This window comes from Capsicum annuum, chromosome 6, assembly GCF_002878395.1.
Source record: "Capsicum annuum cultivar UCD-10X-F1 chromosome 6, UCD10Xv1.1, whole genome shotgun sequence".
NCBI classification, from domain to species: domain Eukaryota; kingdom Viridiplantae; phylum Streptophyta; class Magnoliopsida; order Solanales; family Solanaceae; genus Capsicum; species Capsicum annuum.
In genome coordinates, this window is record NC_061116.1 from 2,096,059 (window position 1) to 2,118,737 (window position 22,679).

A 22,679-nucleotide genomic window follows, 5' to 3' on the forward strand; every position below is an offset into this window, starting at 1 on the left:
TCTCTTACATCTTATTTTCTCACTTCCCATCACCCTAAAAAAGATCGAGTATATCAAAGAAGATGTCTCAAATTTACTTGAGAAGATTCCAGAGAACAGGAGCTGCATTCCTGTAAACTCTCCGAAGAAGCCAGTTGAAAGCAAGTCACTGACAGCTGGTAAAATAATTGTAGGTTTTGAGGAGGAGACAAACTGGTTAATTACTAAGCTCACCAGTGGACCGAAAGATCTAGATGTCATTTCAATCATTGGTATGCCAGGTTCGGGAAAAACTACTTTGGCGTACAAAGTATACCATGATAAGTCAGTAGCTAGACGTTTCGACACTCGTGCATGGTGCACAGTTGGCCAGGAATACGACAAAAGAAAGTTGTTGGAGAAAGTTTATAATCAAGTTACAGGCTCAGATTCAAAATTGAGTGAGAATATTGATGTTGCTGATGAGCTACGGAGACACCTGATTGGAAAGAAGTATCTTGTTGTCTTAGATGACTTATGGGATACTGATACATGGCATAAGTTAAAAAGACCTTTTCCTCTAGATGAGAATGGTAGTAGAATTATTTTGACCACTCGGGAAATGGAAGTGGCTTTGGATGGAAAGCGCGACACTGATCCTCTTAAGCTTCGGCTGCTAAAATCAGAAGAGAGTTGGGAGTTATTAGAGAAAAGGGCATTTGGAGTACAGAGTTGCCCTGATGAACTATTGGATGTTGGAAAAGAAATAGCCGAAAATTGTAAGGGACTTCCTTTGGTGGCTGATCTGATTGCTGGAGTCATTGCAGGGAGGGAAAAGACAAAGTCTGTGTGGCTTGAAGTTCGAAATAATTTGAATTCCTTTATTTTCGGCAGTGAAGTTGATGTGATGAAGGTTATAGAATTAAGTTATGACCATTTACCTCATCACCTGAAGCCATGCTTCCTCTACCTAGCACGTTCACTGAAGGACACAGCTTTGGACAGAAATAGATTGAAAATGTTTTGGTGTGCTGAAGGGCTTGTTGAACAGACAGAGATGATGAGTTTGGACGAAGTGATGGAAATTTTTTTGGATAATTTAATTTCCAGTAGCTTGGTAATTTCTTATAATGATATAGGTGATCAACCAATTTGCCAACTACATGATCTTGTGCATGACTTTTGTTTGATAAAATCAAAAGAGGAAAAGTTGCTTGAGCAGATAAGTTCAAGTGATCCGTCTTTTTCTTCTTCACATTTGATGTCACGCATAGTAAAAATTGATTATAATAAGGAGCACTTTGAGCTTAACAATTTTGTGTTGTTTAGTTCAAAAATGAAAAGGCATTCTGGTAAACACCTCTATTCTTTGGAGATAGCTGGAGACGAGATGAAAGATGATGCATGTCATCTAAGAGACTTGAGGCTTCTTAGAGTGTTGATCCTGTATCCCTCTTTTATCACGGTGAAAGATTCTTTGCTGAATGAAATAGGCATGTTGAATCATTTGAGGTACTTACACATTGGGACAGAAGTTAAATCTTTGCCTCCATCTTTCTCAAACCTCTTGAATCTAGAAACCCTGTTGGTGACTAACAAAGTATCAACCTTGGTACTATTACCGAGAATTTGGGATCTTGTAAAGTTGGGAGTGCTGTCCGTTCAGTATGATTGTTCTTTCATTGACTTGGATATAGATGAACCAATAGTGATAACAGAGGACTCAAAGTTAGAGAACTTAAGAGAATTAAGGACACTCGTGCTTTCCTATTCAAAAGAAACAGAGGATATTTTCATAAGGTTCCCAAATCTTCAAAGGTTTATATTTGTTCTCAAGGAATCGTGCGATTATTCAACAGAGCGATATTGGTTCCCAAAATTGGATTTCCTAGATAAACTAGATTTCCTCAGAGTAGAATTTGAAAGTTCAAACACAAATTACAGTGGGCCCTCTTTACCAAAAAATTGGTCGTGGGATTTTCACTTCCCTTCCAATTTGAGGAAATTGGAGTTTTGGGACTTTCCTTTGGCATCCAATTCACTATCAACAATAGTGAGACTGCCCAATCTTGAAGAGTTGTTCCTTACGAGAACAATCATGCAGGGAGAAGAATGGAACATGGGGGAGGAAGACACCTTTGAGAATCTCAAATATTTGTATTTGGAAGAAGTGACTCTTGCTAAGTGGGAGTTTGAAGTGGAATCATTTCCCGTTCTTGAGAAATTAGAACTGTCTGTATGTCATAAGCTTTCAGAGATTCCACCTAATTTTGGGGATATTGGTTCATTAAAAATTATCAAACTTGACGAGAGCCCTCAACTTGAAGATTCAGCTCAGAAGATTAAGGAATATGTTGAGTATATGATGGGAGGGGAGCTTGAGGTCCTTGGCCCGAATAATATCCCATTATTTAAGTAGCTTGAAGAATTATTGTGGGGGAAGCCTTGAGCACCACCATAACAGGTTCTTCTCTTTTACATACGCGTGCTGTTCTGATTCTTCTGTATATGTCTGTTTGTGAATAATACTAAGTCGAAATTTAGCAAGTATTTGCCGTTTTGTTTCTTCGTCTCATTTACATGTATAAAAATTTACATCTGGACCTGACCTTCATAACTCAAAAATAGAAGTATCAAATCTAGCTATATTCTTGTGTTCTTACTTCCATGACTTTTTACGCTCCTTTCTTCAGTTTTCTTGTATTCTTACTTCTTCCACCTACTAAAATTATATGCACATTTTATACATCAGATCGTTAGAACATTGAAAGGAATAGAAGGGGAAGTTACTTTGGTATTGACTATTGGAAAGTACAGTCATGGAAATAGGAAAAGACAATGAAAACAAACAACTCTTCGGTACGTCAAACAATAGTCATCCATTGTTTAAAGAATTGTTATTCTAAAGTTCATAATCTGAAGCATAAATAGTAAAAGTTTATTTCTTTCCAACTCATTTCAGTTTTTTCAAGTTTTAGTATATATTTCAAGAAATACCGTCATCACAAATATGTGAAAAGTTTTCAGGTAATAATGTTGCTGAGAAATTCCAATGCAACAACAAGTGGGATACTCACGTGCAAAGAGTTTGAAATGTGATGCAGTGTGGTGGAATTGATGTGCACCACGAATCATCAACCGATGAACATTTGGAGTTGAAAGGCTGCTGTGTGCAATGATCAATGTGTTCAAATAGGCTCTAGCTGTACAACATTTGGCCTCATGTGCAACAGTAAGTTGATGTTCCTTTTGATACATCAATGCAGGAAATGCCACTAATTTGAGGACTCTAGGCTCTTCCTAACATTCTTCGCCAAGCTACCCAGTTGGTTGAATTTTGTTACTGGAGCCTACTTTGCTGGTGTACAGGCTGATCCTGATGGAGTTAAGATAAATGTGCAGTATGTTGTCTAGTCGCAAAAGCAAAACTTTCCGAAAGAAAAAAAATCCTTGAATCTTGTGGTTTCAGACCTGCCAAACCATTCCTACATAGGAGTATCTTCCAAGTACTTTTGTCCTTACAGGTGAAAAAAGTTTTAATCTTAGTTGGCATCTGAATTTGACTGCAGGTGCGTGGTTACGTTGACGAAACCGGTATTGAGATATTTCCACCTATTGTAAGGACCTTGAGGACCCTAGGGCATGTCCTTATGCGCAAGAACCAAATGTCCCCTAGACAGAGCGAGGCCTTGTAGCTATTTCCGCTGGCTTCCCTAAGCTCCACTTAGTTCTATACTTCTGCCGCAAAATGACAAATGCTGCCTTAGTTACTTCTGCAAGGAACCGTCCTAACATGATCTGATTTTGTATGTGTTTAGTCAAGCCTCAATCTCCTGATTACCTAACTCTTGGGCAGCCCGATGCTGGTTTTGGGGCCATCGTCCATCACTGCAAGGGATTGCGACAACTTTCCCTTTCTGGCCTCCATACAGACCGTGTGTTATATTACATGAGGGCCCATGCTAAGAGACTAGAGATGCTCTTCGTATATCTAGGCCTCCGCAGATTCCTGACCTTGGAGATCAGAGATTGCGCTCCTTTGGCGGCAACGCTGTTGGTCAATGCTGCATGGCTGGGGATAATGTGGTATTTTTGGATGTCTTCTTGTTCATTAAGTTATGGCGCATGTTTGTTGCTAGCTCAGAAGTTGCCAAGGGTTACGATCATCCGGACACGAGACCAGAAAGTTTCCCAATTGAGAAACTCTTCATATACAGAACAGTGGCAGCACGGAGGTTCGACATTGTTAAAAGTTGCTATAAGGAATAATGCACGTGATTTATTTTTTGATTTTCTCCGGGTTTTTTTTACATCCAACTCCTAGTCAAATTGGGATTCCTATTTTTGGTAGGAACTAGTTAGTTATTATTTTTGGTAGCAAATAGGTTGTTTTTTTATGGGAAGTTTAATATATCTTTGGTTGTAATAGCACTATTTAAGGAGGAGTTGATGATCAATTATATGGAGCTTTTACCAGAAAAGAAAAATAAAATTCTCTGCGTCTCTCCTCTTCTAACTCATCTCTATTAAAACCAACAATTAATGTCTAGAGCTATTTTTCTTGAGGGACCTGTGAGTGAAGAGATGGATTCTGAAAATAGTTTTTCACGAATGGCTCCACCCGTTTTGATGGTGAAAATTATCAATTATGGGCAGTGAGAATGGAAACATACTTGGAGGCTCTTGATCTATGGGAAGCTGTGGAAGATGATTATGAAATTGTTCCACTATCAAATAATCTCACCATAGCCCAAATCAAGAGTCACAGGGAAAAGAAAACCACGAAATCTAAGGCAAAGGCAACTCTGTTTGCTTCTGTTTCAACAACTATTTTTAGAAGAATTATGTATCTCACATCACCAAAAGAAATTTGGGATTGTATGAAGAAAGAATATGGTAGCGATGAAAGAATCCGTGGAATGCAAGTACTAAATTTAATAAGAGAGTTTGAGTTGCAGAGAATGAAAGACGCCGAGACAGTCAAAGTGTATTCTGATAGACTACTTGGCATTGTTAAGAAGGTAAGATTACTAGGCACTGAATTGAAAGATTCAAGAATTGTTGAAAAAATTCTTGTTACAGTACCCGAAAGATAAGAAGTATGTATAACTACCTTGGAAAATACACAAGATCAGTCCAAGATTACTTTGGTGGAGTTGTTAAATTCTTTTCAGGCATTGGAACAAAGAAAACTTATGAGGCAAGATGGTATAGTTGAAGGAGTCTTAGTAGCCAACCACAAAAATAAAAAAAAAAGGGGTAAAAATTTAAAAAATTACCCACCTTGGGAGCACTGTGGAAAAATGGGTCATCCACTATACAGATATTGGAAAAGGCCAGACGTGAAGTGCAACAAGTGCAATCAACTTGCCCATGAAGCAGTGATTTGCAAAAGCAAATTTGAAAAACATGAAGCAAATGCACATGTGGTCAATGAAGAAGAAGAAGAAAACCATCTTTTTGTTGCAACATGTATCTCAAGTAAGGCTTCATCAAATTTATGGTTGATTGATAGCGGTTGCACCAACCACATGACTTATAACAAGAGTTTGTTTAAAGAATTAAAACCTACTAAAATATCCAAAGTTAGGATCGGAAATGGTGCCCAGATTCTTGTTGAAGGAAAAGAAACTGTTGTCATCAAAACCAGTTCAGGTAATAAAGCAATTTCAGATGTTCTTTATGTACCTGATATTGATCAAAACTTGTTGAGTATTTTTCAGTTGGTAAAAAAAGGATACAAAGTATCCTTTGAGGATAAACAATGCTATATCAATGATGATACTGGAAAAGAAGTTTTAAACATTAGGATGAGAGGTAAACATTTCTTATTTGATCCAATGAAAGATGTTTCTATAGAACATGAAAAAGATCATAGGATGAAAAAAATTAGAAGATGACCCTCTAATTGAAAAAGCACAAGCAATATGTGAACCTCCTAAGTTTAAAAGAGATATCAATGTTCCTAAAGGGATTGAAGCAAAGGAGAAGTTATCTGTGTTTCAGGAAAATAAAACGGGTAAATTCAAATTCAGGATGCAAACGAAGCAGGAAGACATGCCAAAAGGATTTAATAGTAAAGGGTTACATTCAAGACAAGAAGTGAATTTAGTTCACTACATACCAAAAGATTAATCTGCAAATTTATTCGCAAGGTCACTTTTGGTTATCAAATGTGGAGATCCCAAGACAGAAGATCATAATTTTGCAGTTCCTAAAGCAAGGAGGAGTGTTAAAAGTTGCTTTAAGGGATAATGCACGCGATTTATTTTTTGATTAAGTCAAATTGGGATTCCTAATTTTGGTAGGAACTGATTAGTTATTATTTTTGGTAGCAAATAGGTTGTTTCTCTTATGGTAAGTTTAATCTATTTTTGGTTGTAATAGCACTATTTAAGGAGGAGTTGATGATCAATAATATGGAGCTTTTACGAGAAAAGAAAAATAAAGTTGTCTGCCTCTCTTCTCTTCTAACTCATCTCTATTAAATAACTCATCTCTATTAAAACCAATAGACAAGACTGATTCCATTTGGACCGTTGATGAAGATGCAGCAGCATCAACTTCATATAGAATTCAATTGTAGTTTTATATTGGAATTGTAGTAATATTCCAATTGAACCACCTATGTCTTGTATAGATCCTCCAATGTGCGCCACCAAAGTGAATAGGCACAACCACTTACAACTATTTGTGAATATTATGTAGCAATGAGTATATGGTACGATCCTGTTTCATCACGACATTAATCTTAAGCTAATTAGAAAAAAAAAAATGAGTTTAGAAGGGGTAGTAGGAACTTGAGATATAGTTTAGGGGTATACTTGTGCCTTATCTCGTTAGAAAACTTAGAAACTTTTATAGATACACAGTTTTATAATCAAACACTGTGCAAAGTGGCAAACAGGTAAGGCCCCATTGAAATTGAATCCATATTGTTCTAATACTCTTGGAATTTGATTCTTTTTTCTGCAGGTGAACTTTCAAAATACTTGTTTAGCCAATTTCTTTCTAACTTACTACTTCTCAAACAAGAGGTGTTCCAACAATAAACATGTTGTTATTGAACGGAAAGGAATAAGCAATACCACAAACAAAAGAAAACAAGAAGAACACACAAATTTTACGTGGAAATCCTTGACGGGGAAAATCACGGGCAGAGGAGGAGGAAATTCACTATAATGGAGAAGACGAAAGTCACAATGACGTGTATCAAAAACCACCATAAACAACCCCACTAAACGCACTTACATAATACGTGCGTACAAATAAATCTTAAGCCCAAAAATAACCCACTATTGGCCCGATCCCTCCGCTACCACCACAGACCCCCCAAAAACTCTCAAACATGGGTCGCACCGTGAACTTTTCAGGTCCGGATCAACAAAATTCGGGTCACAAACTCTAACACATGTCATAATATTTGTGTGAATATAAAAGCTTTGAATTAAGAAATTATAAGAATGTTAATATTATTTTGATGATGTAATAAGAAAATAGTGTCAAACAAAATGAAACTAAGGAAATAATATAATGTGAACAAAGTATTGAGAGTTTGATTAAGAGTAAAATATCTAGTACCGCCTGAGCTATGACCGAATTTTCTACAACACACTCCAACCTCATAGGAGTCCTATTACCCCTTGAACTATATTTTAGCGTATTTTGTGAACCTTGTTAGCTGACGTGACACCTGCTTTATAGATGACGTGGCACCTTTGATGTGGGCCCCATTTTATGTAATAAAGGTGCCACATCAGTGCAAAAGGGATGACAAAAACACGCTAAAATTAGGTTCGGGTAATAGAACCCCTATGAAGTTGAAGTGTGTCGTAGCAACTTTGATTAAAGTTCGAAGGGGTACTGGATGTTTATCTCTTTGATTAACTTACTTTTCCTTTTCCTTTTATACTTGTGGTAGACAAGCTGTGAGGACCCATTGCTTCATCCTTTTAGACTTTTAGAAAACACTAGGCATGGTTTTTTCTACAATTTTTTTCAATGCTAAAATTATTTTCTTCACCACCCCCAAGCCAAATATCTCCCAACAATTTGAAGTTGTTGGATGAATAATAAAGCAAGCAGAAGATATTTTCATCAAGTTAAAAGGTTAGTCTCTAATAGTGTTTTTAAAAAAAAAATTGATACATTGATATCTTCTGAAGTAGGATTGTGAAAGTAGAATAAAAGGACATTAAAATCTGACAAAATCTTTTTGATCCCATAGATAGATTACTTTCACAATATTATCTTTGTGCATAGAGTAACAATACAAAAACATACTACTCTATGGATAATAAAAGGAACTGTGGAAGGAAACGGTTAGTAACAATAAAAGGTCGGAAGTAGAAAAAGAATATAAATTGAAATTGTTTTTGAATTATTGTGAGTAATATAGAATGAAAACAATATTTTGGTATTTTTCAAATTACTGAATATTCCTGAATTTTATGGCCAGACACAACACCAAAAAAATAGAGCAAAGCATCTAATACCCTTGAACTATGACCAAATTTGCTACGACATACTCCAACTTTACGCGAGTTCTATTACCCCTGAATTAAATTTTAGCGTTTTTGTCATCCTTTTTAGCTGACGTGACAACTTTTGTTAATCGTTTTAGTCGACATGACACCTTTAACGTGGACTCCATTTTATGTTATAAAGGTTCCACGCAGCCCAAAAAAGTGACAAAAATATGTTAAAATTGAGTTTCGGGTAATAGAATCCCTGTGAAGAAGTATATCAGAGAATATGATTAATGGCAGACAAATGAAGACATTGCTTTATGCTTTTTCTTTATAGAGTTTATTCTTAATACTATTTGTCAACTTTCTGCTGAATGCCTCTCAATATTGAGAGTTTCGTCATTAAATAGAAAATATTCAATGATTACATCCCTAAAGATCCGTTTTCCTATTCCTAAAGATCAGCTTTTCTATCCCTCTAAATCCGCTATTCTATCTCACCAAATCTGATCTTACTAAAGTTACTATTATTCTCTTTAACTATTAAATTAAATTTTTTTAATTACACCAATATAAAACAATATATGATTACATTAATATACAATATTTACATCATGAGCATTGTGAGACAATTCCTTTTTCAAGCAAAAAATTTTTGAACTCATAAGACATATATTCTCCACCAGAATCAGATCTCAATAGTTTGATCTAAGTAGAAAATTGAGTCTCAATATAGGCTAAAAATGTCTTGAATATGGAAAATACCTCAGATTTGAAACGAAGAAAATATACCCACGTAAATCGACTATAATCATCTATAAATATCACAAAGTACTTGAAATGAGCATGAGAAACAATTGGTGAAATACCCTAAACATCACTATGAATGATATCAAAACACTTTGTAGCACGACTACCAAAATTAGGAAAAGGAAGAATTTTACTCTTGCCTAATTTACAAGTGGAACAATCAAAGGAAGTAGTGAAAAATTGATTTTTGTTCCCCAATAAACCCGTATTTGATAAATGAGATAACACAATAGAATTTGGATGTCCTAAGCGCTTATGCCATACCTCAGTCTTACTAGGTGTAGAAGTACAAACAAATGATAGAACACGAGGAATGGAAAAGTGTATAGGAAACAGTCGTCCAACTTTAGGCCCCTTCGCAATTATCGTCCCCGACACCTGATCCTGCACAAAACAACCATTACGAGAAAAATTCACATCACAATTGTTATCTACCAATTGTCCAACTGAAATAAGACTAGTGGAGAGCTTTGGTGACACAAAAACATTATTGAAAGATTTAGTAATATCCCCAACCTTGGTAATGGGTAAATTACTACCATTGGCAACTTGAATTTGTGAAGGACCATGATACTTACGAATATTTTTTAGCATACTAGATGAGTTAGTCATATGATTGGAAGCTCCAAAATCAACAAGCCAAAAACTAGATGCAAGATCATTACTTTGTAGCCCTAAAGCTGAAAAACTGACATTATCATTTATCTTATCATTTCAGGAGTAAGAACTTGTCCCGAAGATGAGTTCTCAGTAGTGAAACCATTTGTCCCATCTTGAAAAGCATTAACCTTATGGTTTTGAGGGATTGTGAGACACTCTATGATAATGTGTCCTTGTTGTTTGCAATAATTACAAATCTTCCTGCCACAATTTCTATTAATATGACCATATCCCTTGCAACTGTAGCATTGAGTTCTAGTCATATCCCTACCCTTTCTTTTACCTTGGACAGCAAATGCAACAACAATATCATCAATTTGCTTGAAAGAATTTTGTGTGACAAAACGCTGCTCTTCCCAAAGTAATTCCCTTAAACAAACATCCAAGGAGGGAGACGGGTCACGATTCATCAAGTGGGAATGAACAGTCTCAAACTCAGAGCGTGACTGCATCAAAAATTGATCTCGTTCGCTTTGCTCATGAACTTGTTGAACTACAGAAAGAGATTCGGCCGGTATTTTGGCATAACAATATCTGTAAATTTAGCCCATAAGTTCTGAAATTCAAAAAAATAATCTTGAACAGAAAAATCTTCTTGAGAGTAATTAGTAGTTTCATACTCCAAGTGATAGCGTCAGACACTATTATCTTGTTTGTAAACCCTTTGTAAATAATCTCACATGGCTTTAGTTGTCTTGTAAGGCCTGATATTAAGAACAATAAGAGGGTCAATTGACCCTAAAAGCCATGTCATCACCCGAGCATCTTTAATCTTTCATTCACCTAACTTTGTAGGATCAGTAGGAGCGGAATCGGCTCCATCTATATGGCCCCATAGTTCTTTTCCAGTGACAAATAACTGAAATTGAAACTCCCATGACAAGAAATTCTTTCCAGTGAAACGAATACTGAATGATTCAAACTGATATGAAGTCATATTTATGAAAACTAGAAACACTGACCCAAAAAGAATAACCAAAATGGCCAAGATCGAAATCCAAGGTGTTAATTGCCGAGGAACAATCAACAAAAACCAAATTTTTTTAAAAAGACTGAAAGAAACCACAAATGAACTCTATGAAACAAGACAGCCAAGAGAAGGCTCTGATACGACTCTAATACCATGTCAATTATCTGCTGAATGCCTCTCAATATTGAGAGTCTTATCATTAAATAGAAAATTTTCAATGATTATATCCCTAAAGATCCGTTTTCCTATCCCTAAAGATCAGCTTTTCTATCCCTCTAAATCCGCTATTCTATCCCACCAAATCTGGTCTTACTAAAGTCACTGTTATTCTCTTTAACTACTAAATCAAATCTATGTAATTACACCAATATACAATAATATATGATTACATTAATATACAATATTTACATCATGCTAACCCTATGCATCATTTTCTACCTAACATCAATCATTTGTTCTCTCTATCTTCTAATTTTCAGCTTTTCATTATTCAAGCTAATTGTTTTCTAGAGAGCACACAAAAACATAGAGGAACAACGCAACTATATCAGAATTTTCATCAAGTGATAGAGGTTAGTCTCTGATAAACTTAGTTTGTTTATCTTTGATATTAAGATCCATAGAAAATATTGAGAAAGTAAACACAGAATACAATTTACTTATTTATATCTGTATAATTTTTGCTGCTTTATTCTGCTGATAACTTTTTTATCTACATTTTATACGTCAGATCCTGAAAATTTGAAAGAAAACTAAATTGAAAGGCATTTTTAGACATGGAAATGAAGGACAAAGAGAGATAGGGGAAGCAAACAACTTTATGGTATGTCTTAGATAAGGGAAGCAAACAACTTTATGGTATGTCTTACTCATTTTCTAAAAAATAAATACTGTTTTTACTAATTTACCTTTAATAAATACGTTATAAAATGCAACTCTTTAGTAGTTTCTTGAAAAAGATGTAACCATTTAGTACTGGTTTCTTGATTAGTTAAAATTCTGTTTATTTAAAGATGGGTAAAATTAGTATTTTAAAGTTAAATAGAAGGTGGCAGAGATGAGGATGTTGAGATGGATGTGTCAACTTACAAAGAGAGATAGGGTTAGAAATGAGGTTATTCGAGAGAAGGTGGGAGTGGGGCTTGTGATGAGGAGATGCACGGATGCTCCAGTACGGAGGTGTAAGATGCTGACTATGGATGGTTTTAGGCGGGGTAGAGTAGGCCGAAGAAATATTGGAGGAAGGTGATTAGGCATTTCATAGAGTGGTTACAGCTTACGGAGGACATGACGCTTGATAGGAAAATATGGAGGACGCAAATTAGGGTAGAGGGTTAGTGGGTAGGAGTGCGTCTGTAGTAGGAAGGAGTAATTTGTTTGTATCTTTGCCTGAAGTTTCTTGTAGTTCTGATGATGTTTGTGATCTCGAATAGATAGTTTATAGTATTATTCTGTCGGTGCGTTGTTTCTTTTATTATATCTAGCGGTGTGTTATCGTATTTTGTTGTTCATTTTTATGTTTCTTGTTTGTTATACCGTTATCTGAGCCGGGGGTCTATAAGAAACAACCTCTCTACTTCATCTGGGGTAGTGGTATGGAACACATACACTTTACCCTCTCCAGACCCCACTTTGTGGTAATACACTGGTTATGTTGTTCTTGTAAAGTTAAATTGCTACAAAATTTAGAAACTTGTCATTCTTTTTGGGAATGACTAAAAAGGAAACTAAGTCATATAAATTGGGACAGAGGGAATAATTCCTTGAAAGTATAATTCAACAGAAAGTCAACTTTTCGGGCGTAAAAAAATAACATGTAAACAATTATTTTAATTTCTTTTCAAAAATCTAACTGCAATGAAAATGTATTCCTTCAGTAATAGAAAAATTTTAAGCACCAAACTGTTGATAAACCCCACAGTCGTACAAACCAATGTATAAATTTTTCCTTCCTGATATGAAATTATTTGAAAGACTTCAAGTTAATGGGTTTGTTTATTTCCTTGATATTATGATAAATCTAGAAAACAAATAAAACATTGGTTTGCTCATAGGTGTCATTTTCTGCTCTTCGCAAGGACGTTGTCAACGTTCTGGATTTCATGGAGAGGTTAAAGAATGAAGAAGATCAAAATGCTGTCGACATGGCCGATGATTTCCTAGCCTCATGCATAATATCGATGATTGTATCAGTTCGTGTCATCATTCTGACGAGCAGTTGAACTTCCTCCTCCTGAATCTCCATCATATGTCCAAGTATCGTGCTGAAAAGATATTTCCATTGGAGACTCAGTATGAGATTCTTCAGAATGTATGTGGAAATGTTAAGAGATTTTCATGGGTTGATAGTGAATGGTTGCGTTGAGCACGAGATTGTTCAATGTGTCTTACCTCAATTTCAACTCATGGCTGAGAGAGTTGCACTCTTCCTTTGGGATGATCGACTTGATGGAGACTTTCGACTCTACAAGCTAGCACATCTACTCATGAAATTCATTCCAATTGAACTGGAGGTGATGCCCATATACTGTACAAATTTAAAAGCTTCACCATCAGCAGAAGTTGGATGCTGCTTCTCATAGAAACTTCTCCAGACATTCTTAGAGAATATCTGGTTCATTTACAAGAGCACATGGTAACTGTTATTACCGCTAGCACTTCAGAGGCTCAAAACATTCATGTCATAATGGAGTTTCTGATACCGACTTCATTCTTCATGACAAATTATTTGATCTTTTGACACGTGTTGGAGCACTTATCAGGGAGGTATCAACTCTAGTTCAAGACTTAGAAGAAAAATCAAGGAATGAAGTGAGTACCGATGAAACAAGTCGTGCAACTCGAGACTTGCTGGAAAATATTGAACTCCTCAAGGATGATCTCAAATATGTTTATCTGGAAGCCCCGGACTCATATCAATGTTGCTTCCCCATGAATGATGGACCTCTCTTCATGCATCTGCTGCACATACACTTGAATGATCTGCTATATTCCAATGCTTATTCAATTGCATTGATAAAGGAAGAAATTGCGCTGGTGAAAGAAGACTTAGAATTCATAAGATCGTTCTACGTGAATGTTGAGCAAAGATTGTATAAGAATCCATGGGCACGTGTTTTAGATGCAGCATATAAGGCAAAAGATGTCATTGATTCAATTATTGTTCGAGATAATGGTCTCTTACATCTTATTTTCTCACTTCCCATTACGATAAAAAAGATCAAGCTTATCAAAGAAGAAGTCTCCAGTTTACCTGAGAAGATTCCCAAGAACAAGAGCCTCGTTGTTGTAAACTCTCCCAAGAATCCAGTTGAAAGAAAAACATTGACAACTGGTAAAATAATTGTAGGTTTTAAGGAGGAGACAATTTGGTTAATTAGTCAGCTCACTAGTGGACCGAAAGATCTTGATGCCGTTTCAATAACTGGTATGCCGTGTTCGGGCAAAACTACTTTGGCGTACAAAGCATACAATGATGAATCAGTTTGTAGACATTTCGACCTTCGTGCATGGTGCACAGTTGACCAAGATTACGACGAGAAGGAGGTGTTGGTAAAACTTTTTAATCAAGTTAGTGGCTCGGATTTGAAGTTCAGCGAGGAAATTGATGTTGCCGATGAGCTACGGAAAAAATTGTATGGAAAGAGGTACCTAATTGTGTTAGATGACGTGTGGGATATTACTACATGGGATGATCTAACAAGACCTTTCCCTGAAGCTAAGAAAGGAAGTAGAATTCTTTTGACGACTCGACAAAAGGAAGTGGCTTTTCATGGAAAGGGCAACTCTAATCCTCCTAACCTTCGATTGCTGAGACGTGAGAAAGTTGGAAGTTATTAGAGAAAAGGGCATTTGGAAACGAGAGTTTCCCTGATGAACTATTGGATGTTGGCAAAGAAATCGCCCAAAATTGTAAGGGGCTTCCTTTGGTGGCTGATCTGATTGCTGGAGTCATTGCAGGTTTGGAAAAGGAAAAGTCTGTGTGGCTTGAAGTTCGAAATAATTTAAGTTCATTTATTTTGAATAGTGAAGTGGATGTGATGAAGGTTATAGAATTAAGTTATGACCATTTACCTCTTCAACTGATGCCATGCTTTCTCTACCTTGCAAGTTTTTCGAAGGACACAGAAATCCACAGAAAGGTGTTGAAAATGTATTGGCATGCTGAAGGGCTTGTTGAACAGACAGAGATGATGAGTGTGGATGAAGTGACGGAAATTTATATGGATAATTTAATTTCAAGTAGCTTGGTAATTGCCTTCAATGAGATGGGTTATTACCCGACTTTCCAACTTCATGATCTTGTGCACGACTTTTGTTTAATAAAAGCAAAAGAGGAAAAGTTGTTTGGCAGGATAAGTTCAAGTGATCAATCTTCTTCTTCAGATTTGATGCCACGCAGAGTGACCATTCTTTTTGATAAGGAGCACTTCGGGCCTAAAAATTTCGTCCTGCTCGATTCAAAAATGAGAAGGCATTCTGGTAAGCACCTCTGTTCTTTGTTGATAACCGGAGACTTGAGGCTTCTTAGAGTGTTGGACCTGAGTACCTCTTTTATGAGGGTGAAAGATTCTTTGCTGAATGAAATAGGCATGCTGAATCATTTGAGGTTCTTAAGAATTGGGACAGAAGTTAAATCTCAGCCGTCATCTTTCTCAAACCTCTGGAATCTAGAAATCCTGTTTGTGACTAACAAAGGATTAATCATGGTACTATTACCGAGTATTTGGGATCTTGTAAAGTTGAGAGAGCTGTCCATTTATGCTTGTTCTTTCTTTGCTATGGAGACAAATGAACCAATACTGATAGCAGAGGACTCAAAGTTAGATAACTTGAGAGAATTAGGGAAACTCGTGCTTTTCCTATTCAAAAGATACAGAGGATATTTTCAAAAGGTTTTCCAATCTTCAGTGTCTTTCATTTGTTCTCAAGGAATCATGGGATTATTCAAAGAGCAATATTGGTTCCTGAAATTGGATTTCCTAACTGAACTAGAATTCCTCAAAGCAGAATTTGCAAGCTCAAACGCAAATGACAGTGGGCCCTCTTTAGCGACAAATTGGTCATGGGATTTTCACTTCCCATCAAATTTGAAAGCATTGTGGTTGTGTGACTTTCCTCTGTCCTCCGATTCACTATCAACAATAGCGAGACTTCCCAACCTTGAAGAGTTGTTCGTTGCTAGAACAATCATACAGGGGGAGGAATGGAACATGGGGGAGGAAGACACCTTTGAGAATCTCAAATATTTGTGTTTTGAAGAAGTGACTCTTGCTAAGTGGGAGCTTGGAGAGGAATCCTTTCCCATGCTTGAGAAATTAGCACTGTGGGAATGTCATAAGCTTGAGGAGATTCCGCCTAGTTTCAGAAATATTTCTTCATTGAAAATTATCGAACTTTTCGAGAGCCCTCAACTTGAAGATTCATCTCTGAAGATTAAACAATATGTTGAAGATATGACGGGAGGGGACACACTTAAGGTCGAAATATCTTGAGCACCAGCAGATCAGGTTCTTCTCCATTCTGATTCCTTTTGTGGAAATTGCTGCACTTTAAAAAGATGTCTACCCTGAACGCGTAGTTTGATGAAAGTCTCACCTGAAGTCTTTGTGAATGGTCTTCTTTTTTCTTCTTTATTGTATAAATTCCTCCTTTTTGTGTGTGTGTGTACACATTAACATTGTTTTGTAACACCATTTGATGTTTGAACTTTCCCAGTATTTTACATAAATGACTTTTTATATGTCTGACTACTGCAAAATTGTTTCTAATATGACTTTTTATGTTTCTTTCTTTCTAATCTTACTTCTTCCAACTCATCGGTACGTCATACAGTAGTCATCCATATTAACACTAACATTACGATACAGAATGCCATACATATGTCTAAACAACTTTTTATCTGAAGCATAAATAATAAAAAGTTCCTTTCTTTCCCACAAACATTCTCTGTCCCTGTCAAAAGCAGAACCCTTCCTTCCATCCTCAGTTCACCTCCTAGTATCTCTTTGAAACATACATGGAGTTGCCGACTCTTTGCTATCGGGAATGAAGTGAAACAGAAGGTCGGCAGCCTCTCTACTATATGAAAGGTATCCTATATCTCAGTTTTTCTAAAGTTTCTGTAAATCTTTCAAGAAATACATCATCACAAACATGTGAAAACTCTTCAGGTACTGAAGTCATTGAGAAATTCCAATGCAACAAAAAGTGGTATCTCTGCCTACAAGGAGTTATAATTGTCATGCAGGCTGGTGGAATCAACCATCGATAAGCATTTGGAGTTGAGGGCTTCTGTATTTAATGATCAAGTTGTTTAAATAGGTGTTGTTGTACAACATTTGGTCTCATGTGCAACAGTCTGCGTTATTAAAAATTCTCTTGTTCCTATTAATACGTCGATGTTGAATGCCCCATCTCATACTTTAGAAAAAGATCCAGCTTTCCACTCAAGCCAGAATACCATCAAGAAAAAGTAAGTTCAATCTGAGTGTTGAAACTACTTGTTGTCGTAAAAATATAAAGGAAGCTGACAGAATTATGTACTCCGAAATTTGTTCTTTCAAATGGTTGTTGTTGCATACTCTCTTTTCTTCTTGGCATGGTTACTCCTCAAGTACGGAAACATACATGGAATTGCTGACTCTCTGTTATGATGGGAAAGAAGGAAGTGAAACAAAAGGTTGGAGGCATCTGTACTATATTGATATCCTATATCTCAGTTTTTTCAAGTTTCTGTAGATCTTTCAAGATAGACCATCATAACAAACATCAGAAAACTCTTCAGGCAACGATGTTATCGAGAAACTCCAATGCAACAAGAAGTGGGATTTTCGCGTACAAAGAGTTTGAATTGTGATGCTGCACGGTGGAACTCACGTGCACCAAGAATCAGCCATCGATAAGCATTTGGAGTTGAGACGCTTCTGTATGTAATGATCAACTTGTTCGAATAGGTGCTGCTGTACAACATTTGTCCTCGTTTGCAACAGTAGTGTGTTATTAAAATTCCTCCCGTGCCTATTAATACATCAATTCAGGATATGCTATCTCAAACTTGAGACAAACTCATTCAAGAAAGAATGTACTCGTCTTAATGTGAACTGGAAAGATGCACTGTTGCACTCAAGCAAGCAATTTGAGTACTATCGCTCGTGCTTTGTTGTGATAATATCTTTCTAACTGTTGCTTCTTTTCTGCAGGTGGCACCTTTAAGTCCATTAAACGCATAGGATTGGTGAGCTGAACGAAGAGGATAAGTTCGTTTCCAAGTTTGTTATCTAGTTGCAACTCTTGCTTCTTAATTTGCTGTGAAGCAACAGACGATTGAGAAGCTCGTTAGAACTGCAATCACCTTGAGGGATTGGATCACAAAATCTAATGCAGGAAGGTTCGGACGGGGATGAAGAATTAGTTGTGCGGAGTTATTCTTATGTGGTTAGAGCAGTGTGGATATATCACCATGGCATCTTCCTAAAACGCCAAAGAGGAATCCACTCTCCATTTTTACGTACAGCAAAACATATGGAGGAACTCCCGATATGACAGTAAAAGCAAGACGTGCAGTCCTTCAGTGGGGCTAGTTGCCTAGAAAGGTGCAACTAACAAAGAGCAAGATCATCAAATTACTTTAAAGCATCATGATTTGATTAGGCCAATGTGATTTGATGAAAGTCTCAACTGAACTATTTGTGAATGTTAAAAGAAATTGAGTTGATAAGCATTTGTTTTTTGTTATGAATCGGACAGTATTAAGCAAACCACAAGCAAAAAGAAAAACAAGAATACACAGATTTACGTGGAAACCCTTGCCGGAAAAACCACGGGCAGAGGCAGAGGAATTAACTATACTGAGAGGAGTACAATGTGGAGACGATAGTCTCAATTTCTTGTATATTAGAACAACCCAAAATAGCCCACTAAACACCCTTATATAATACATGTATACAAATAAGTCCTAGGCCCAAAAACATTCTCTACCACCACAAACCCCATGAAAAATCACAAACATGGGTCTCACCATAAACTTTTAAGGGCCAAATCAACAAAATTCGGGTCACAAACTCTAGCATTTTTCCTCCTCGATTTCAACATTTTACTTATATAAAGATTGACTAGATTTTATTTTTTTTAAGAGTAAAGCATCCGGTACCCTGAATTATGACCAAATTTGTTACAATACACTCCAACTTTGCGAGGGTCTATTGCCTCGAACTCAATTTTAGCTTATTTTTGTCAACCCTTTTAGCTAATGTGGCGCCATTTGTCAACCTCTATAACTGATGTGGCATCTTTAACGTAGATCTCATTTTATGTAATAAAAATGTCACATCAATTATCTAATGGTTACTTATGTCTTTTTCCAAACTTTTATAACGGTGGCTATTCAATAAGAAAGATCAAGTGTCACTTTATTGTGGAACATAACAGAGAATATTTTGATTATCCCCATTTGCATCATAATCAAAAGTAGGAAAAAAAAATAACCCTGTCAAATCAATTATGTAAAATGAGTGTTGCCACTTGATTAAATAATATATATTATAAATTTCATTTTTTAAATTGCACCAAATTAAATTATTTTATTTGTTGTATGAACATGGTCCAACCACTAAGGGTTTATTTGGTAGAAGATATAAGGTGAGACATTCCATTGATAAGTTTGAGATATCTAATGGATAAAATTTAAATCATGTTTGTTGATGAAATAAATTTATCTCGAGACTAGTTTATATCATTAACCAACATGTTAAAACCGATACCATAAATTTTGATGGGTGTTAGCTATGAATTGATAGGACGTGGGCTTTGGAATTTTTTAAGAAACACGTCTTAACTATCAGTTTTTACCTTTTTCTACCTGAATGATAGTGATATTTCAGGTACAAAAAGGAAATAACTGACTGTATTTTGATAAATATGTGGTGATTGTTTAGATAGTCAATTAACAAACCTAATAGTTTAGATACAAAACTCAAAAAATCGGAAAAGTTCATGTGTATTTTTGACCATGTTTTAAGAAATATTTCAAATCTTCCAAAACCACAAAAACAGGTCCTTCATCATTCTTAAACCTTTTTTTTTTCTGATTAGAAACAAAAATACACACTAGTTAAATCGATTCTTGCCAATGTTAAAAACAAGTACGCACACATGTTCCACGTGGCATAATACACTTAGGATATTATGTACGACAGGAATTGATATGTAAGATGCCATATAGGACATATGTGTCCACTTATTCAATTTTATATAAATTTAAATGTTTTACTTGTGCACACCCTGAAAATTTTAATATGCATCTCATACGCTATGTCATAGTTGTATAGGCATTTGTTATTTTAACAACTGGGCTTTTTGGCCCCACCTGTCAGGCAGTTTTCTTTTTTCCTTTGCATTTTCAGTGCACTTTTTAACTTTTCTTTTTTAACAATTCATTTTTTGCTTTTTTGGGGGTTACCTTTTCTTTTATTTTCTTTCTTTCAATTTTTTTCCGTGCTCATGATACTAAGCAAATCAAATTTATATAATACTCGTTTTGTTATATATACTTATCTCACTTTTTTTAGTCTATTTCAAAAGAAATATTTTTTTTTTAATTTAAATTTTTCATATGACACGCTTAAAATGACAAAGATTAAAAAGATACTTTGATATATTCTACATATTTTGAATTTAAGACTAAAAAAATTCTAATCTTTTTTTTTCACTTTCTTAGATTTTGTACCAAAACAAAAATCAAACAAGATTTTAAATATAGAGAATATTCTTTTCATCAATTAAATGTATGAACAATCACTTAACTTATAATAATTGATCATCAAAGTCACTCAACTTTGCTTAATTAACTTTCATTAGTCCCTCTGTTTCATAATAAATGAATTGTTGGATTTTGGCACACAGATTAAGGAAAAAACATTAAAGACATAAATTTAATACAACTTTTCATTTTTACCCCTAAAAAAGAAAAAGTTGACCTTGTAATACTTTTTTAAAATTTAATTGGTTGTCAAATCTTAAGGGTAAATTTGGTAAAATATTCATTGATTCACTTATTTTGAAACACCAATAAATACCCCAACAATTCACTTATTCCGAAACTGAGGGAGTATTATTTTAGCTCGAACTATAATTTGTTGAGTCATTTAATGATGTGGCAACTCTAATTTTTAGAGAAAAAAAAGTTAAAAAAACTATATTAAAGTCAAGACCGAACCCATTTTAAATTCGATCTAATTCTTAATCCAACCCGCTTAAAATAATTTTACTATACAGAAGATGCATTTAATAATAAAAAAATATGTGATGTATGGTTCTTCATATTTGATATTTTTGAAGTTGAAAATAGAGTTGGAGTTGTGTTTGACATAGTATTTGGGAAATAGCTATTTTTGAAGTAAAAAGAAAATGCAAAAAGTGAAAGTAGATTTAAAAAAACTACATTTTTATAAAAATGGGATTGTTTTTTGAAAATAAATTTAGATTTAAAAACTAAATTAAAAAGTTAAAAAAGAAAAATTTAAAATAGTAAAAACACCTCTTGAAGTATTTTTTAAATATTCAAATATATAATTTTTAAATAGTAAAAACACCTCTTGAAGTGTTTTTCAAATATTCAAATATTATTAAAATATATTTCAAAATATTTATGACTAAATAAATATTTCAAAATAAAGTAAATATTATATTTCAAGATATTGTGAATAATATTCATGACCTAATGCATACTTAGTATTGGATAGATAGGAAAATAATTGAAAGGAAAAAGATAAACAATAAAATAAAATAAAAAGATAGCTTCAAGAAAAGAAGAGAAAAAACTAATTTGTAAAAAAAAAGTTTACAGTGAACATGAATGAAAATGCTGAGCGGAAAAAAAACATTTTCTGATGAGTGGGGGCAAAAAGCTCACTTGTCAAAAAAACAAATGCCTCATATAATTATGAAATGGTGTATGAGATGCATATTAAAATTTTAAAGTTGAAGCTAGGTCAGAGATGTAATCTGAAGTTAAGTTAAAAGGCACGTTTATGCATTATACCTTTGAAAAATAAACGTGATCAATTTATGTTCTACATATCATTCAATGTGTATTATTCCATTTAGGAGGCATTTTTCTACTTATTAAATTTTATAATAGTAAGTATCTATTTATACACACTCAAAATTGAATAGCATAGATGCAAGTTAAAGCCAAATTGAAGGTGATTAAGCATGACATGGAGCGGTTACTACTTACAGATAGTATGATCTTTGATAGGAAGGTGTGGTGGATGCGAATTAGGTTTAATTGATAGGAGTGCATTCATAATATTAGGGAAGAGTGTTGAGTTTGTATCTTTGCTTGTGTTTTCTTGTTCCTAGTGTTCTGATGATATTTGTGATCTCGAATAAATAATTTATAGTAATACTTAATCAGTGTCTTGTTTCTTTTATTATCTAGCGGTGTGTTATGTCATTTTGTTGTTTATTTTTATATTTTTTGTTTGTTATATTGTTATCTATCTTGAGCTGGGAGTCTATCGAAAACAACCTCTCTACTTCATCTGAGCTAGTGATATGAATTGCTTACATTTTATCCTCCTAGACTTCATTTTGTAAGAATACATTGAATCTGTTATTGTACGAATCATATTTTCTATATTTATTTTTGATATGTTTTTGTGTTTAATTCCAAAGAATATTTTCATCAAATAAAAAGGTTAGTCAACTCAAATATCTAATAGTGTCTATTTTCTAATTTTTACTCATTAAGCAACACTCTCTAGTATTATTTATTTAGTACTCCCACCGTTCATTTTACATGTCGCTTT

The 22,679-nt window shown here is 34.9% G+C and overlaps 3 protein-coding genes across 3 annotated transcripts in view; all 3 read left to right on the plus strand.

Annotated features, from left to right (window-relative positions):
• Positions 1–4,227, plus strand: part of LOC107873664 (putative late blight resistance protein homolog R1B-16) — a 4,497-nt gene extending 270 nt beyond the window's left edge. Inside the window, exons 2-5 of the mRNA XM_047413501.1 lie at positions 44–2,341; positions 3,328–3,359; positions 3,528–3,552; positions 3,964–4,227. Coding sequence (XP_047269457.1) covers positions 44–2,341; positions 3,328–3,359; positions 3,528–3,552; positions 3,964–4,227 — 2,619 coding nt within the window. The remainder of the gene's footprint in view (positions 1–43; positions 2,342–3,327; positions 3,360–3,527; positions 3,553–3,963) is intronic.
• The window catches only part of LOC107873668 (putative late blight resistance protein homolog R1A-3), a 55,193-nt gene that overhangs the window by 23,867 nt on the left and 8,647 nt on the right, over positions 1–22,679 (plus strand). Inside the window, exon 4 of the mRNA XM_016720598.2 lies at positions 12,921–12,965. The gene's annotated coding sequence lies outside the window, so the exon portion shown is untranslated. The remainder of the gene's footprint in view (positions 1–12,920; positions 12,966–22,679) is intronic.
• LOC107873666 (putative late blight resistance protein homolog R1B-16) lies at positions 7,406–18,607 on the plus strand. Its single transcript, XM_047413420.1, is given in 5 exon segments — positions 7,406–8,067; positions 11,346–11,438; positions 12,945–14,683; positions 14,686–16,958; positions 17,040–18,607. Coding segments are annotated over 2 exon segments (2,562 nt in total). The 5' UTR covers positions 7,406–8,067; positions 11,346–11,438; positions 12,945–13,797; the 3' UTR covers positions 16,362–16,958; positions 17,040–18,607.